Below are 19,477 nucleotides of genomic sequence, written 5' to 3' on the forward strand. Positions count from 1 at the left end.
CTTCGCTCCCCAGGTCTCCTCCCCGCCATGGGGATTCCTCGTTTCCCAATCTATCTCTCCGTGATTTAGGTCCCCCATGACCAGCAGCTTCGCTCTCATTCTATGCGCTAAAGTTGCTGCCCTCTGCAGTTCATCCATACATGTCTTGTTGCTGTCCTCGTACTCCTGCCTGGGCCTTCTACTGTTTGGTGGGGGATTGTAGAGTATCAAGATTACAATCTTCTTCCCATCCACTGTCAGAGTTCCATGTATGAAGCTTGTGCTTTCATTGGTACCCGGATTTTCCAGCTCATCAAACTTCCATTTCCGCTTTATTAGTAGTGCCACTCCTCCTCCCTGTCTCTGTGTCCTTTCTTTTCTTATCACCTGGTACCCCTCTGGAAAGATTGCATCCGAGATCATGCCATTTATTTTAGTTTCCACTATTGCCACTATGTCTGGGTCTGCCTCACTAACTCTTTCTTTTATCTCTTCTGCTTTATTGGCTACCCCATCAGCATTGGTGTACCAAACCTTGAGACTCTTCTTGGAAACTCGGGTGTCAGAGTTCCCCCTTTCACCAGGGGTCTGGGGGGAACTGGGGGGTGTCTGGGGGGCAAGTGGGGGCTGTGGGGGTGAGTGGGGGGGTACTGGGGGGGTGCCTGGGAGTGCCTGGTAGGCGAATGGGGTCTGGGCATCTAGGGGGGTAGGAAGGGCATAATGGGTCTGAAAGTTAGGGATCTGAATAGCATAGGGGGGTTGAGAAATAGAGTGAGACTGAGAGTCAGATAGAGGTTGAGAGGTTGGGGGGAAGAGGGATACTGAGGGCGGAGAGCTGAGATGAGAATGGAGCATGGGTGCTGGGAGTGGAAGAGAGGGTATATTAGTTAGGGGGGAATCGGGGGTAGGTGGGGGTTTTGGGGTAGAAGAGGGGAAGAGGGAGATGGGGGAAGGTGTTAGGGGGTCACAAGGTGAGGGGGTTAAATGTGGGCTGGAGGTGCATAGGAGGGGTGAGGGTTGGGTGGGGTTTGGGGGTGAGTGGAAGAGGGGTGCAGTGGAAGCTGGGATGGAGAAGATGGAATTGAAGTCAATGGGGTAGAAGTGGCAGGGGAGTAGGAAGGGGTATTTGGGGAGGGGGGATGGGAAGGTGGGTTTGGGGAGGGCATGGCTTGACCCACTGGGGTCGCTGACAAGTGTGATGTAGCAGGGGCAGGGGAATCGTTGTGGAGGTGCAAATGTGGAAGGGACAGGGGGGTTTTGGGAGGCTGAGGCAGGGGGGATGTATAGGAGGGCTGAGTTGGGGAGGATGCGACCTGGGAGGTGACCTGGGAGGTGGTCTGGGAGGTGACCTGGGATGTGACCTGGGAGGTGAGACTTCCTGAGAGGCTAGCTCGGAGTCGTTGTTGCCATCTATTTTTGTGGGCTGTTTGCTCATCTTTCGTCATAAACCTCTCTATAAACACATTGTAATGGGTTTCACTTCCTCTGAGTAAATGCTTGGTCCTCATTATGTACTCCACTGCCTCCTCATTGGAGAATTGCACCAGAACAGGTCTATTCTTGGTACAATTGTAAGGTCCAACCCGTCGATTGATATCCACCTCGCGTTCTGCCATCTCTGCTCCAATACACCTCAATATCTCGTGCAATTCGTATTTTTCTGTTTCTATTCTCTCTTGTCTTGTTGGTGCCCTAGATTCGAATAATCCATGTATTATAATAGACCGTCTCCTCAGTAATTCATTGTCATGCTGGTAGCCTGTCCCCTGGGGATTCCCCATCCCAACCGCAGTCACTAACCCATCCTCCACTAATCCTCTATCCTTAGCCATGCTGCTAATCCTTCCTAATTCGTTTGTGATACGAGCACATTCCCTCTCCCAGTCCTCTCTTCCCTTCCTAATCTCTTCCTGAACATAGAGCATAAGTTCTTGTTTCTGCCTCTCTACCACATCCTGTATTTGCTGAAATACCTCACTTTTAATCCCCTGGATTAGATCCTCCAATCAATCACTCCTTCTCTCTACAAATTTCCCTATTAATTTGTCTATAAATCTGTCCTCCTCCTCATCCCTGCTGGTGATTGACCTTGAACCCCTTCTAGTCATTGCAGTAACAATCTAGACAAAAAGGCGCTCCTCAATACCTTGCACAATCTGCTAACACAATAGGTGAGTGAATCTCCAATCGTCGTCCCACGTGTGTGTGTGTGCGCGTGTGCGTGTGCGTGTGCGTGTGCGTGTGCGTGTGTGTGTGTGTGTGTGTGTGTGTGTGTGTGTGTGTGTGTGTGTGTGTGTGTGTGTGTGTGTGTGCATTTGCGTGTGCGTGTGCGTGTGCGTGTGCGTGTGTGTGTGTGTGTGTGTGTGTGTGTGTGTGTGTGTGTGTGTGTGTGTGTGTGTGTGTGTGTGTGTAATTACCTAAGTGTAATTACCTAAGTGTAGTTACAGGATGAGAGCTACGCTCGTGGTGTCCCGTCTTCCCAGCACTCTTTGTCATATAACGCTTTGAAACTACTGACGGTCTTGGCCTCCACCACCTTCTCACTTAACTTGTTCCAACCGTCTACCACTCTATTTGCGAAGGTGAATTTTCTTATATTTCTTCGGCATCTGTGTTTAGCTAGTTTAAATCTATGACCTCTTGTTCTTGAAAGTTCCAGGTCTCAGGAAGTCTTCCCTAGTCGATTTTATCAATTCCTGTAACTATTTTGTATGTAGTGATCATATCACCTCTTTTTCTTCTGTCATCCAGTTTTGGCATATTTAATGCCTCTAACCTCTCTTCGTAGCTCTTGCCCTTCAGTTCTGGGAGCCACTTAGTAGCATGTCTTTGCACCTTTTCCAGTTTGTTGATGTGCTTCTTAAGATATGGGCACCACACAACCGCTGCATATTCTAGCTTTAGGCCTAACAAATGTCATGAACAATTTCTTTAGTATATCGCCATCCATGTATTTAAAAGCAATTCTGAAGTTAGAAAGCGTGGCATAGGCTCCTCGCACAATATTCTTTATGTGGTCCTCAGGTGATAATTTTCTATCTAGAACCACCCCTAGATCTCTTTCTTTATCAGAATTCTTTAAAGATTTCTCACATAATATATAGGTTGTGTGGGGTCTATGTTCTCCTATTCCACATTCCACAGTGTGTGTGTGTGTGTGTGTGTGTGTACTCACCTAGTTGTGTTTGCGGGGGTTGAGTCCCTGGCTCTTTGGTCCCTCCTCTCAACCGTCAATCATCTGGTGTACAGATTCCTGAGCCTATCGGGCTCTATCATATCTACATTTGAAACTGTGTATGGAGTCAGCCTCCACCACATCACTGCCAAATGCATTCCGTTTGTCAACCACTCTGAGACTAAAAAAGTTCTTTCTAATATCTCTGTGGCTCATTTGGGCACTCAGTTTCCACCTGTGTCCCCTAGTGCGTTTGCCCCTTGTGTTAAATAGACTGTCTTTATCTACCCTATCAATTCCCTTCAGAATCTTGAATGTGGTGATCATGTCCCCCCTAACTCTTCTGTCTTCCAGCGAAGTGAGGTTTAATTCCCGTAGTCTCTCCTCGTAGCTCATACCTCTCAGCTCGGGTACTAGTCTGGTGGCAAACCTTTGAACTTTTTCCAGCTTAGTCTTATCCTTGACTAGATATGGACTCCATGCTGGGGCTGCATACTCCAGGATTGGCCTGACATATGTGGTATACAAAGTTCTGAATGATTCTTTACACAAGTTTCTGAATGCCGTTCGTATGTTGGCCAGCCTGGCATATGCCGCTGATGTTATCCGCTTGATATGTGCTGCAGGAGACAGGTCTGGCGTGATATCAACCCCCAAGTCTTTTTCCTTCTCTGACTCCTGAAGAATTTCCTCTCCCAGATGATACCTTGTATCTGGCCTCCTGCTCCCTACACCTATCTTCATTACATTACATTTGGTTGGGTTAAACTCTAACAACCATTTGCTCGACCATTCCTTCAGCTTGTCCAGGTCTTCTTGAAGCCTCAAACAGTCCTCTTCTGTTTTAATCCTTCTCATAATTTTAGCATCGTCCGCAAACATTGAGAGAAATGAATCGATACCCTCCGGGAGATCATTTACATATATCAGAAACAAGATAGGACCGAGTACAGAGCCCTGTGGGACTCAACTGGTGACTTCACGCCAATCGGATGTCTCACCCCTCACCGTAACTCTCTGCTTCCTATTGCTTAGATACTCCCTTATCCACTGGATCACCTTACCAGCTACACCTTCCGGTCTCACCAGCATATGTACCAGCCTCTTATGCGGTACTGTGTCAAAGGCTTTCCGACAATCCAAGAAAATGCAGTCCGCCCAGCCCTCTCTTTCTTGCTTAATCTTTGTCACCTGATCGTAGAATTCTATCAAGCCTGTAAGGCAAGATTTACCCTCCCTGAACCCATGTTGGCGATTTGTCACGAAGTCCCTTCTCTCCAGATGTGTTACCAGGTTTTTTCTCACGATCTTCACCATCACCTTGCATGGTATACAAGTCAAGGACACTGGCCTTTAGTTCAGTGCCTCTTGCCTGTCGCCCTTTTTGTATATTGGGACCACATTCGCAGTCTTCCATATTTCTGGTAGGTCTCCCGTCTCCAGTGACTTACTATACACTATGGAGAGTGGCAAGCAAAGTGCCTCTGCACACTCTTTCAGTACCCATGGTGAGATCCCATCTGGACTAACAGTCTTTCTAACATCCAGATCCCGCAGGTGTCTCTTGACCTCCTCTCCCGTAATTTCGAACTCTTCCAAGGACCGCCTGGTTTACCTCCCTTTCTCCTAGCACAGTGATCTCACCTTGTTCTATTGTGAAGGCCTCCTGGAACCTCTTGTTGAGTTCTTCACACACCTCTCTGTCATTCTCTGTATACCTGTGTGTGTGTGTGTGAGTAGTGAAATATGTAACTAGAACCGCGCGCACCAGCTGCCAGGTGGCACTCCGTGAGTGTCACCTGACAGGTGGCACGCAGGTGTCTAGTCACACAGGGTTTTTGGGGATTTTCCCGGAAGTTTTGGCGCGTTTCGGACGCGTGTGAGCGTGTTGTGTTTGGGTATGTGGTCAGGAAAGAGAGTAAGTTATGTTGATGAGTGCCAGGTGGTGCGCGCGTGGTCGTCGTCGCAGTGCGGGTGTCTAGTCAGAGGGGTATGGGATGGGAATTTCCCGGACGTTTGGCGCGTGGCGGTCTTGAGTGGTGGGTGAGCAGGTGCAGCCCCCCCCCTTCCCCCTCCGCACGGGTCTAGTCCTCGGGGATATGGGGAAAGATGTGAGTAGTGTGAGAGTAAGTGATAGAGTAAGAAAATAGAAGGAAGAGAGAGGAAGGAGTAAATGAATATGTATGTGTGTTTAGCGTAGACTTAATCCAGTGTGCGATAATAATTTTTTGATCGTGAGTAAGTAGAGATAGAGTGTAGATGCAAAACACAGTCTGTTATGTTGTTTGAGGTAAGGGAGGGGTATGGGATGGATGGATGGAGGGAATGGTGAGTGGAGCTCCCCCTCATCGGGGAGAGAGTGCTCTGGGCCATTATGTGGTTAGACAAACCCATTAACTACCCTACAGGAAGCCCTTAAGTGGTGTTGTAAGAAATGCATGGAAAAGACATGGGAGTGCACCTGGCTTTTTTTCTGTGTGTTCGGGTCATGAAAGAGTGAAGTCACTCTCGTTGTGAGACTGCAGTAGGCCATTATGCGGTTAGACAAACCATTTATCTCTCCCTACAGGAAGTGCTAAGTGTGCGAGGATGGGGGCGAAGACTCCTGCAGGAGGGGTGTGTACCATTACCTTAAGCGTTTTTCAATGTCCGCGGAGGGGTAAGCGTACGGGTCGCAGGTTGGAGCCCAAGTGAACGACTTTCCAACTTGCTCGGGTATTTCTCCTCCAACCCCCGGAAGTGGTGGGGCACCCATTACCAATGCATTTCGCCAGGGTCCGCGACTCTCTCTATCTGTCTCTGTCTCTGTCTCTCTCTGTCTCTCTATCTCTCTCTCTCTGTCTCTCTCTCTCTCTGTCTCCCTGTCTCTCTCTCTATCTGTCTCTGTCTCTGTCTCTCTGTCTCTCTGTCTCTCTGTCTCTCTCTCTCTCTGTCTCTCTCTCTGTCTCTCTCTCTCTCTCTCTCTCTCTCTCTCTCTCTCTCTCTCTCTCTCTCTCTCTCTCTCTCTCTCTCTCTCTCTCTCTCTCTCTCTCTCTCTCTCTCTCTCTCTCTCTCTATCTCTCTCTCTCTCTCTCCTTCATATTGTTCATTCATTCATAGTTCCTTTTCATTAAAACTATTTCAGTTTTACATATATAAACAAAGCCAGGGAGTAGTTTTTACTAATACATCTTCTCTAGTATCCAATGATTTTCTTCGAGATTTAAAACACAGCTATTTCAAACATATTAAAATACAATAATTTGGTATCGAGCTTCAGCTCCTATCCTGCCTTAGTACCCTGCCCTATAATGAATACTAACAGTCCTATCCCTCTAAAATTAAAAAATAATCATATTTCAAACGTAGATCAATACAGTAATTTAGTTACCGAGCTCCAGCTCTTGTCCTCCACCTTACTTCCCTCACACATCTTCGTTAATACCTATTCAATTTCCCTGAAATTTCTACCCTCTGTATTTCAGACTTAGTTTAGTAAATCCAAACAATTATCAAACTCTAGCTCTTGTCCCCGGCTTAGTTCATTTGTACAAGATCGTTAGTAACAGATCAATTTTCCCGAAATTTAAAGCAGACATACTTCAAAGTTAGTAAATAATATCAAGTCAGTTACTGAGCTCTAGCTCTCGTCCCCCAACTTAGTTCTCTCTCGTATATTTGTAAATAACCCAGCAATTTCACTGTAATTTCTACCCTCTGTATTTCATAGTAAATATGATGTAAACAATTATCAAACTCTAGCTCTTGTCCTCTGTCCAAGTCCACTCCTGTAAATTTATTACTATCAGTCCAATTCTCCTGAGATTTGAACACCAACTACATTTTCAGTCATAGTAAATAAAAACCAGTTCAGTTATCAAGTTTCAACTCTTGCCCCCCTCAGCTTAGTTCATTTTTTTGTACAAGTTCTTTATTTTCCAACTAAATCACCTTGAGATTTAAGATCACTTTATTTCTAACGTAGTAAAATTAATCTGGACATTAACCAAGCTCCATTTCCTCAGTCTTAGATCATCGAACATAATTATATCCGTTCAAGCCCCTCTCCAGCCTAACTGTTTATCAGAGTAAACACCATCCATAGCGCGAGTTTACACGCAACATCAACCATTAGTGATCGTTCGATCCAACAGAAAAAACAGAGACTCGTGTTAACATAATAGGTGAAAAAAAGTTAATCTTTCTCTTATCACGTTTTATTCAATGACTGGTAGACACATACATATTTATCTTGGTAAAAACAAAACATATTAACTGTCAGACAGACAGACAGACAGACAGACAGACAGACAGACAGACAGACAGACAGACAGACAGACAGACAGACAGACAGACAGACAGACAGACAGACAGACATAGGTGAAAAAAAGTTAATCTTTCTCTTATCACGTTTTATTCAATGACTGGTAGGCACATACATATTTATCTTGGTAAAAACAAAACATATTAACTGTCAGACAGACAGACAGACAGACAGACAGACAGACAGACAGACAGACATAGGTGAAAAAAAGTTAATCTTTCTCTTATCACGTTTTATTCAATGACTGGTAGACACATACATATTTATCTTGGTAAAAAAAAAACATATTAACTATCAGACAGACAGAGACATATCACACAGCTTAAAGCACTTATCAGCGGAGTTTCAAAAAGTTTTTGCTGGCTTTAGACTTAGATTTTAGATTTTTGCTAGCTTTTTTTTCTATAGTTAGACGAACATCCTTTCGTTTAATCTGTCGTTTAGGTGGGGGAGGAGCGATTATTTCACGCTCAACCTCACTATCACACTCGCTATCACTGGTGGTGGTGTCAATATAGCGGGATCTATTAAGATCGTCTCCAACTCGAATTCTTCGTAGAGGAGTAAAGTTTTCATCATCACTACTTATTATCACAGTCTGAGACATAGTGCTACACTCATCACGAGGTCTAGCCCGAGATGTGGCTTTGTGTAAACTTAGTTTAGAGTTGTGGGATGTGGAGGAGGAGGGACGAGCACTGGGTTCGGGGTCAAGGTTAGTAGACATACCTTGGAGTGGGCTAAGTTGAGGGTTGAGGAAAAGATTCACATCAGTCAGTCAGCAATCCACGTTGCTGGCTGTCTGTAAGCATTATACGCTCACCCAGTAAAGCTTCTACATTCAGATCATTTTCGGTTTGAGTAGCGGGGTTATCCTCTGAGAGTGAAATACCAGCAAACACCGAATCATCGAGACCTCCGCTCATAGTCATGAGATCTGGATACTCACCACTCTGTGAAATATCCCCACTCATTCTCACCACTACTTCTTCTTCTTCAGTCCTATTATCCCTAGCAGTACTACTAGTAGTAGGGTCACTACTTACTCCACACCCCCCAGTTAAAAGGCTGGGGGACAACACTTCTTCAACGGTGTTCATAAAATATATTACCTCACCACCCCTCTGATCGGCAGTAGGAGTGGTTGGTACACAATGAGGGATTGTGTTACTACTACTACTTCTATCACCACAATCTCCACCAACCGGGGGCGTAGTGGGGTGAGTAGGGAGACACACACGCGCGGGGCGTGTGGCGACACCTGTCGCGACCTGATCGCTACGGCTGGCATCACCAGTGTGTGAGGGGAGGTTGACACCGTAGTCGACTGGAGTAGGGGGAGAGGACACAGACACTTCCCCCGTGTTCGTGTGTATGTAGGTGGTTCCCAAGAATATAAAGATGTTACCACCAGAGGTGGATCTGGTGGGCCCACTACTGCTGCTGCTGCTGCTGCCAGCTTTCTCCAGATAATCTAAAAAAAAAAAGTTTACATTACTAGCATAACATTACTAGCATAACACACACACACACACACACACACACACACACACACACACACACACACACACACACACACACACACACACACACACACACACACTCTTCACATTATTGTTATTATTTCTTACATCAACATTAGCAAACAACATCAATAAGCATCTTAGCACAATATGACTCAACTTAAGGGAAACGTACCTCGTATTATTGCAATAGCCTGTCCTAAGCGCTCATCCCCCTCTGAGTGAGGAGAGGTCACACCGTTGGAGGCACCAGAGGCACGCACGGTCATCTTGGATTGGTGGGTGGGTGGGTTGGTGACGGAGTGTTGGCCCTGACAGGTCAAGGGTGAGCTATATACCCCCCGTTCACGAGGGTGCCTCCTTACCACACACCTCCAACTCCCTCAGCCTTAATAATAATAATAATAATAATAATAATAATAATAATACATAAGGATAATATAAAAGAAACAACTTTGGATTTGTTTTTATTAAGAGATGATTGGAAGAAGTAGATGTGCTATATCTCCACGACATACAGGACATTTATCACATCGTGTTACACAATCCAAACATACAACCATATGCCTACACGGAATGAGAACCGTGTTTATTTCTTGAGTGAAACATACCTTACAATAAAACCTAGCTGCACCGTGCACTGCATTCTCTTCCTCTCCTTCATCTACCTCCACTACAGGGGGAACTGGGCGGGGGAAAATAACACCTTGGGATGATAATACTTCTAAGGGAGATTCAGTTACTGCACCTGTGTCCTCACTTTCACCCACGCCATCTAAAAACCACAACATAACCTCTACACAGTTAGATTCGCTAAGGAGAGGTAATACATCCTTTTTAATCTTGAGGTATTCTCTTAGTGCACCTCGCAGGGCGATGTAAGGAAATCCTACAGTAGCGGCGAGTCCATTGTAATAATCGAGACCGTGCAGGAGCGCATTTATCAATGTTTCATCGACTGCCACTGTCGGTTGAGGAGGCGAGAAAGGAACCGCATTTTTAATGAAGGCACGATCTTTCTTCAAGTTTAAGTATACACAGCGTGGGTAGTACCGAGCGTGGAGAGTCCAGGGGTCGTCTGAAGGTGTGAAGTTGACAAGTCCACCACCGCAATAAAAGCATCGTATATGGTCTCCAACTCCTAAGAAAAAAGAATATATATATATATATATATATATATATATATATATATATATATATATATATATATATATAAATGAGAAAGTAAATAAATGTGAAAGTAAATACTAGCACGTCTCAAACAGAGTGGGTTTGTGTGATTACATTAAGACATCAATAATAATAATAATAATAATAATAATAATAATAATAATAATAATAATAATAATAATAATATCTTCCAATACTTACCACAAGAGAAAAAGCCAGCTCGAGATAATTCTGCCGGAGACTGACCGCACATATCAGGCCAGATGATGCCGAATGATGCCAACCGAGACTTATACCCCGCCATCTCTGGGTAAATGGGCATAGAGAATGGTAGAATTCCAGAGTTTTCCTCACTCCATTCCACAGTACCTACAATTATTAAAATAATAATAATAATATAATAATATATATACGCTTACCGTTCCTATAAACACACACACTATGAAAGATAGCTATGTGTTCAAACACTCACACACACACACACACACACACACACACACACACACACACACACACACACACACACACACACACACACACACACACACACACACACCCAAATGAGCCACAGAGACGTTAGAAAGAACTTTTTCAGTGTCAGAGTAGTTAGTAAATGGAATGCATTAGGAAGTGATGTGGTGGAGGCTGACTCCATACACAGTTTCAAATGTAGATATGATAGAGCCCAATAGGCTCAGGAATCTGTACACCAGTTGATTGACGGTTGAGAGGCGGGACCAAAGAGCCAGAGCTCAACCCCCACAAGCACAATTAGGGTAGTACAATTAGGTGAGTACACACACACACACACACACACACACAATCTTATTATCAAGCTATTCACAATGACTATACAAGCAACGTTATTCACAGCGACTATGAGATAACACATAATTGTGATGGATACTTACAACTGTTGGCTGAATTTCCGTCTCTTTCCAGTTGCAGGACGGAATAGGTGAAATTCAATCCATAGGCGTAGACCATGTTGCTTAGCGCAATGCTGACATTTTCAGTACGTTTACCGGTGATGAAAGGACAGTGTGGAGCTGCAGTTACATGACGACTGCGGGGGGTGTCCTCCCCCTCCACCCAACCTCCAATTAAGGCGTAACAGAAACTGCATATGCAGTAATCCACGGATTTGGTGAAGTAGAATCCATCACTGGCTAAATCCGGGGGCAAAAGCCAGTCAACACGCCATCCCACAAAGGTGTCTAACCTCATCTGCTCACAACGCAAACGTTCCATGCTTCGGAAAGTTTTGCTGCGAAAGACATCCATGCTGGGTCGAACACTCAAAATTGTGGTAAAGGTTTGACCGTTTCCGGGCTATTTATCCTCGAGAATGGGGTGACGCATATCGCTACATATTCATTGAGAAATTTATGTATAAGCTTAATGGTAAACCCAATTAGTTTAAGCAGAGGTATTGGGAAAGATGAAATAGCTGGCGTCGCACGGATTGAAAACAAAAAAAAATCTAATCTGTTCTATCCAGTAGCGGATTAAAGTTTGCACTCGCACTAAACACCGCTCGAGGGAGTAGTTTTTTTTGTTGGGGATAAATATGATATATATATATATATATATATATATATATATATATATATATATATATATATATATATATATATATATATATATATATATAGATATCGTTGGATATTGTCTTCTGTGACGGTGGTGTTATGTTCGAGTCTCGACCTTACTCTCACGGTGAGTAGAGTAATCACCTCCATGATTTGGGTGATCATTGTAAGTTGAACTATTCTTATGCGAACTGTCTCAAGAATTCACAATCTTCTTACATCCATGGTTTTGTCTATTATGCAGTTATTCTTGTTCAACATTTCTCTTGTTAGAGTGATGACAAGAGCCTGTCTCATGTGATTCCTGGGGGGCGGGGGATTGAAGATTATGGGATAATCACCTCCACAGCTTGGTTGGTTGGTGTCTTACCTATGTACTTAGATTGAAGGTTGCATCCTTCATGGGGGCAAGTGTACAAGTATGCAACGATTGACTGCTGTAGAGGGTTCTCCTTCGGAACTGTTTTGATAAGGAGTTTGGAAGTCTTCTTGTTTTTGTAGAATATTATCGGGTCTATGTTTGGTTGGGAGTAGTGCATATATATATATATATATATATATATATATATATATATATATATATATATATATATATATATATATATATATATATATATATATATATATATATATGCTACACCTTAGATTAATTTCTATAGTGAAGGGATATACCAAGCTCTCCACAACTTAGAAAAAAAACATAGCTTGGTGCGAAGTTAATATAAAACCTCATTGTTGAGAATATAGTATTACACAGATCTTACTGCTAGAATGGACTATAATCCACGTTTATTAAATAATAATAATAAATAATAAATAAATAATATAAAATATGAAACTATGGAGTATGGTTAATCATTAATTGGAAACTATCCCGGGAGCCTGCGCGCATGCGCATCACACACGACGAGGATAAAGGGGGGTGAGTAGATCACACTAATTCATTACTGCCCGCTCATCGCTCCCCTGTGTTTCATCTATAGCGCGTTGGGGGAAAAAAAAATGAACTCCATAGCCAAAATGAACTCTGTAGAAATTCATCACGGATGAGGAGTTTAACAATCGAGAGTGTTGCATTGTCTACTCTGTAAATTGTATATCATGCTCTCCCTACGGCATGTCCCAGGACATTGCTGATAAATATTCTCATGCCACCGCTTACGCCAGAACGCAACTGTATAATCTAAAGAGATGCATCAGAGAAGACCGTCCAACACCTGGATCCATTCACATCAGCAGAGACAGTCAAGGACCAAGCTTAGTAGCCCTGGCAACGCAGTATGGATTAGGGAAGCCTATTGAGAGGAATGATATTGCTCAAGCCATTGCCGGTAAATCAAAAGATTACTCTATGGTTAAAGGGTTGCGTGCTGATACGAATGAAAACCGCTTGTTATACTTGACGAAATCATTAGAAGAACTCTTATTGTATATTGAAGATACCGAGGAGATCATGAAAGTTATTCTTCCCTGGGGTGTAGGTATGTCGGGTCGGTGTGAAGATGCAGAGTGGGAAAGTACACATCTCCCCATTATTCAAAATATGCAGGGGAGATTAAACCCTTATAACGTCAAAGTGATTTTAGTTCGCCCCAAGGAAACAAGAACGAAACAAAACAGGAAACCCAGTAACCTTCGCACGACCGTATAAAGGGGCGGCTGCTCTCCCCTCCCCAACTCATTTCCTCTACTCTACTCATCAGATAAGATGTTGACGACTGTAGCTGGAAGCCTTTCATCTTTTTCGGAGTACTCTTACTCCGACTGCGTCATCTATGATATGGACGCCTGTAGTGTGATGACGAGTGGGGTGGTTGAAGAATTATGGACTCGTTTTCCCTATGCTCGCATTCATCGGAGCAAACTACCCTACAAAAATCGTGCAGAGAGAAGAGACCGAGCCCTGCCTGGAGAGATTGTCTATGGTGAACCCCCTCAATTCAACAATCGAATTGGTGATGACCCGCATCTACCTCATCTCATCGGATTAATAACTCATCACGCCGGAGGGAAATCATCTAAACCCCTGAACATGACGATGAAGGAAATCGAGACGTTATATGCTGTCGACCCGCACTACTACAGAGGCTTGCAGTTGGATACAGAAGAAATGCGTCGCTATTGGTTTACAAAATCTCTGCATAAGGCCTTTGCAATCATCTTAACAAGAGAAGAAGAATATAAAATTAACCACATAATTTTCCCTTTTGGACTTGGGATGGGCTGTGGTCAGTACTGGAAGAGCTACAATCAAGAAGTGTGGAGGCAGAAATATCTACCCATAATGATGAAGTTGGAGCGGTATTATCATCGTCGCGGGTTGAAATTTGTGATGGTTGACTCTGCAAGCAATGCAATCCCTGTAGCATTGCCTACACACGGTGTGCTTACACATAAGTTAAGTGAAGGAGTTGCCTCTGCTTATCATCGGATGAAGAACAACAACTTGAACGCAGATGAAGCTGGAGGTGAAACTACAAAACCCCATTGCAAAGCCGTGCCTATAGTAGATCTCACAGGAGATATCGAAGTGATAGATTTAACAGTTGACTAGAAATATATATATATATATATATATATATATATATATATATATATATATATATATATATATATATATATATATATATAAACTATTGACTTTATTTATTTACTATTGTTACCATTTTCCATGCTTGCAATTAATAATAATAAAAAAATAATATTATACTCTGTGTTTATCTTCCCGCTTTAACAAACAGTTGAGTGTGTTTATAGATGTGATAGAGGAATGAAAAGAGTAACTGATAACTCTATACTGTATATAATTCTTACATCCGCAAACTTGCGTTTAATAACTGTCAAGATGTGTTCAAGGTACATGCTCCATAAACTAACCAGTCTTAAAGACTGCAAAGTAGAAGGTGATTATCTGGTAATGGATGAGATCCATCCTGGTGACTGTATAGTGTATGATATTCCTTCAATTCACACCCATTCAGGAGGAATGTCTTGCGAGATCTGGGAAATGTATCCTTATACACGACTACAGCGAGCGATCCAACCATTAACTAACTATGTGGTGGTTGCTGATCGCGTTAAAGTGGGAGGAGCTGTCTTTTCTCCTTCCCCCTCACCAGAAAGTCTACCACATGTTATAGCTATTGTGACCAGATATAGCGCAGGACCACCAATAGAAAATAACGCTGTTAACCAAGAAATTCTATTAGAGCAGTGTGGGGAGGATAGAGATTGTATAATGGAGGGACTCCGCAACGATACTAAGATCAAGAGACGATGGAGCTTTAAACTATGCATTAATCAAATTTTAAGCATGACTAAGCGTCATAATTCAATCAAGTGCGTTAAAATTCCTTATGGCTTGGGAATGATTGACAGTGATGACTTGAATCCGGGTGAAAAGCTTGAATGGGAGGTCCACTACTACACAGCTCTGGCTCACTTAGCCATGGTGTTAAAGAAACATGGAAAACAGCTCATAATAGTTGAAAAAAAAAAAAACTTTTGAAACTCCGCTGATAACTGCTTTAAGCTGAGTGTTATGTCTCTGTCTGTCTGATAGTTAATATGTTTTTTTTTTTTACCAAGATAAATATGAATGTGTCTACCAGTCATTGAATAAAACGTGATAAGAGAAAGATTAACTTTTTTTCACCTATGTCTGTCTGTCTGTCTGTCTGTCTGTCTGTCTGTCTGTCTGTCTGTCTGATAGTTAATATGTTTTGTTTTTACCAAGATAAATATGTATGTGTCTACCAGTCATTGAATAAAACGTGATAAGAGAAAGATTAACTTTTTTCACCTATTATGTTAACACGAGTCTCTGTTTTTTCTGTTGGATCGAACGATCACTAATGGTTGATGTTGCGTGTAAACTCGCGCTATGGATGGTGTTTACTCTGATAAACAGTTAGGCTGGAGAGGGGCTTGAACGGATATAATTATGTTCAATGATCTAAGACTGAGGAAATGGAGCTTGGTTAATGTCCAGATTAATTTTACTATGTTAGAAATAAAGCGATCTTAAATCTCAAGGTGATTTAGTTGGAAAATAAAGAACTTGTACAAAAAAATGAACTAAGCTGAGGGGGGCAAGAGTTGAAACTTGATAACTGAACTGGTTTTTATTTACTATGACTGAAAATGTAGTTGGTGTTAAAATCTCAGGAGAATTGGACTGATAGTAATAAATTTACAGGAGTGGACTTGGACAGAGGACAAGAGCTAGAGTTTGATAATTGTTTACATCATATTTACTATGAAATACAGAGGGTAAAAAAAATTCAGGGGAATTGATAGGATATTTACAATGATACGAGAGAGAACTATGGCGGGGACGAGAGCTGGAGCTCGTTAACTGTTTTGATCTTATTTACTGTGACTGAAATACTGAGGGTAAAAATTACAGTGAAATTGATGGGTTATTTACAATTATACGAGAGAGAACTAAGTTGGGGGACGAGAGCTAGAGCTCAGTAACTGACTTGATATTATTTACTAACTTTGAAGTATGTCTGCTTTAAATTTCGGGAAAATTGATCTGTTACTAACGATCTTGTACAAATGAACTAAGCCGGGGACAAGAGCTAGAGTTTGATAATTGTTTGGATTTACTAAACTAAGTCTGAAATACAGAGGGTAGAAATTTCAGGGAAATTGAATAGGTATTAACGAAGATGTGTGAGGGAAGTAAGGTGGAGGACAAGAGCTGGAGCTCGGTAACTAAATTACTGTATTGATCTACGTTTGAAATATGATTATTTTTTAATTTTAGAGGGATAGGACTGTTAGTATTCATTATAGGGCAGGGGACTAAGGCAGGATAGGAGCTGAAGCTCGATACCAAATTATTGTATTTTAATATGTTTGAAATAGCTGTGTTTTAAATCTCGAAGAAAATCATTGGATACTAGAGAAGATGTATTAGTAAAAACTACTCCCTGGCTTTGTTTATATATGTAAAACTGAAATAGTTTTAATGAAAAGGAACTATGAATGAATGAACAATATGAAGGAGAGAGAGAGAGAGAGATAGAGAGAGAGAGAGAGAGAGAGAGAGAGAGAGAGAGAGAGAGAGAGAGAGAGAGAGAGAGAGAGAGAGAGAGAGAGAGAGAGAGAGAGAGAGAGACAGAGAGAGAGAGAGACAGAGAGACAGAGAGACAGAGACAGAGACAGATAGAGAGAGAGAGACAGGGAGACAGAGAGAGAGAGAGACAGAGAGAGAGAGATAGAGAGACAGAGAGAGACAGAGAGACAGAGACAGAGACAGATAGAGAAAGTCGCGGACCCTGGCGAAACGCATTGGTAATGGGTGCCCCACCACTTCCGGGTGTTGGAGGAGAAATACCCGAGCTAGTTGGAAAGTCGTTCACTCGGGCTCCAACCTGCGACCCGTACGCTTACCCCTCCGCGGACATTGAAAAACGCTTAAGGTAATGGTACACACCCCTCCTGCAGGAGTCTTCGCCCCCATCCTCGCACACTTAGCACTTCCTGTAGGGAGAGATAAATGGTTTGTCTAACCGCATAATGGCCTACTGCAGTCTCACAATGAGAGTGACTTCACTCTTTCATGACCCGAACACACAGAAAAAAAGCCAGGTGCACTCCCGTGTCTTTTCCATGCATTTCTTACAACACCACTTAAGGGCTTCCTGTAGGGTAGTTAATGGGTTTGTCTAACCACATAATGGCCCAGAGCACTCTCTCCCCGATGAGGGGGAGCTCCACTCACCATTCCCTCCATCCATCCATCCCATACCCCTCCCTTACCTCAAACAACATAACAGACTGTGTTTTGCATCTACACTCTATCTCTACTTACTCACGATCATCAAAAAATTATTATCGCACACTGGATTAAGTCTACGCTAAACACACATACATATTCATTTACTCCTTCCTCTCTCTTCCTTCTATTTTCTTACTCTATCACTTACTCTCACACTACTCACATCTTTCCCCATATCCCCGAGGACTAGACCCGCGCGGAGGGGGGGGGGGGCTGCACCTGCTCACCCACCACTCAAGACCGCCACGCGCCAAACTTCCGGGAAATTCCCATCCCATACCCCTCTGACTAGACACCCGCACTGCGACGACGACCGCGCGCGCACCACCTGGCACTCATCAACATAACTTACTCTCTTTCCTGACCACATACCCAAACACAACACGCTCACACGCGTCCGAAACGCGCCAAAACTTCCGGGAAAATCCCCAAAAACCCTGTGTGACTAGACACCTGCGCGCCACCTGTCAGGTGACACTCACGGAGTGCCACCTGGCAGCTGGTGCGCGCGGTCTAGTCACATATTTCACTACTTGTGTGTGTGTGTGTGTGTGTGTGTGTGTGTGTGTGTGTGTGTGTGTGTGTGTGTGTGTGTGTGTGTGTGTGTGTGTGTGTATGTGTATGTGTTTGTGTGTGCGTGCGTGCGTGCGTGCGTGCATGCGTGCATGCGTGCGTGCGTGCGTGCATGCGTGCATGCGTGCGTGCGTGCGTGCGTGTGTGTGTGTGTGTGTGTGTGTGTGTGTGTGTGTGTGTGTGGGTACTCACCTAGTTGTACTCACCTAGTTGTGTCTGCAGGATCGAGCATTGACTCTTGGATCCTGCCTTTCGAGCATCGGTTGTTTACAGCTATGACTCCTGTCCCATTTCCCTATCATACATGGTTTTAAAATTATGAATAGTATTTGCATCCACAATCTGTTCCTGAAGTGCATTCCATTTTCCCACTACTCTCACGCTAAAAGAAAAAGCAAAAAGCAGTGTGTGTGTGTGTGTGTGTGTGTGTACTCACCTAATTGTGCTTGCGGGGGTTGAGCTCTGGCTCTTTCGTCCCGCCTCTCAATCGTCAATCAACTGGTGTACAGATTCCTGAGCCTATTGGGCTCTATCATATCTACATTTGAAACTGTGTATGGAGTCAGCCTCCACCACATCACTTCCTAATGCATTCCATTTACTAACTACTCTGACACTGAAAAAGTTCTTTCTAACGTCTCTGTGGCTCATTTGGGTACTCAGCTTCCACCTGTGTCCCCTTGTTCGCGTCCCACCAGTGTTGAATAGTTCATCCTTGTTTACCCGGTCGATTCCCCTGAGGATTTTGTAGGTTGTGATCATGTCCCCCCTTACTCTTCTGTCTTCCAGTGTCGTAAGGTGCATTTCCCGCAGCCTTTCCTCATAACTCATGCCTCTTAGTTCTGGGACTAGTCTAGTAGCATACCTTTGGACTTTTTCCAGCTTCGTCTTGTGCTTGACAAGGTACGGGCTCCATGCTGGGGCCGCATACTCCAGGATTGGTCTTACATATGTGGTGTACAAGATTCTGAATGATTCCTTACACAGGTTCCTAAACGCCGTTCTGATGTTAGCCAGCCTCGCATATGCCGCAGACGTTATTCTCTTTATGTGGGCTTCAGGAGACAGGTTTGGTGTGATATCAACTCCTAGATCTTTCTCTCTGTCTGTTTCATTAAGTACTTCATCTCCTATTCTGTATCCTGTGCCTGGCCTCCTGTTTCCACTGCCTAGTTTCATTACTTTGCATTTACTCGGGTTGAACTTCAACAGCCATTTGTTGGACAATTCACTCAGTCTATCCAGGTCATCTTGTAGCCTCCTACTATCATCCTCTGTTTCAATCCTCCTCATAATTTTTGCATCATCGGCAAACATTGAGAGGAACGAATCTATACCCTCTGGGAGATCATTTACATATACCAGAAACAG

General features: G+C 43.4%; 1 protein-coding gene across 1 annotated transcript; it reads right to left on the reverse strand.

The window, feature by feature from the left end:
- Window positions 1-9,450: 9,450 nt before the first annotated feature.
- LOC138354237 (baculoviral IAP repeat-containing protein 8-like) lies at window positions 9,451-10,454 on the reverse strand. The gene is made up of 2 exons (XM_069308123.1): window positions 10,352-10,454; window positions 9,451-10,058 (listed from the first exon to the last, which is right to left on the reverse strand). The coding sequence occupies exons 1-2, from the start codon at window positions 10,452-10,454 to the stop codon at window positions 9,451-9,453; spliced, it is 711 nt and encodes a 236-aa protein (XP_069164224.1).
- Window positions 10,455-19,477: the final 9,023 nt, after the last annotated feature.

This window comes from Procambarus clarkii, chromosome 62, assembly GCF_040958095.1.
Source record: "Procambarus clarkii isolate CNS0578487 chromosome 62, FALCON_Pclarkii_2.0, whole genome shotgun sequence".
NCBI classification, from domain to species: Eukaryota; Metazoa; Arthropoda; class Malacostraca; order Decapoda; family Cambaridae; genus Procambarus; species Procambarus clarkii.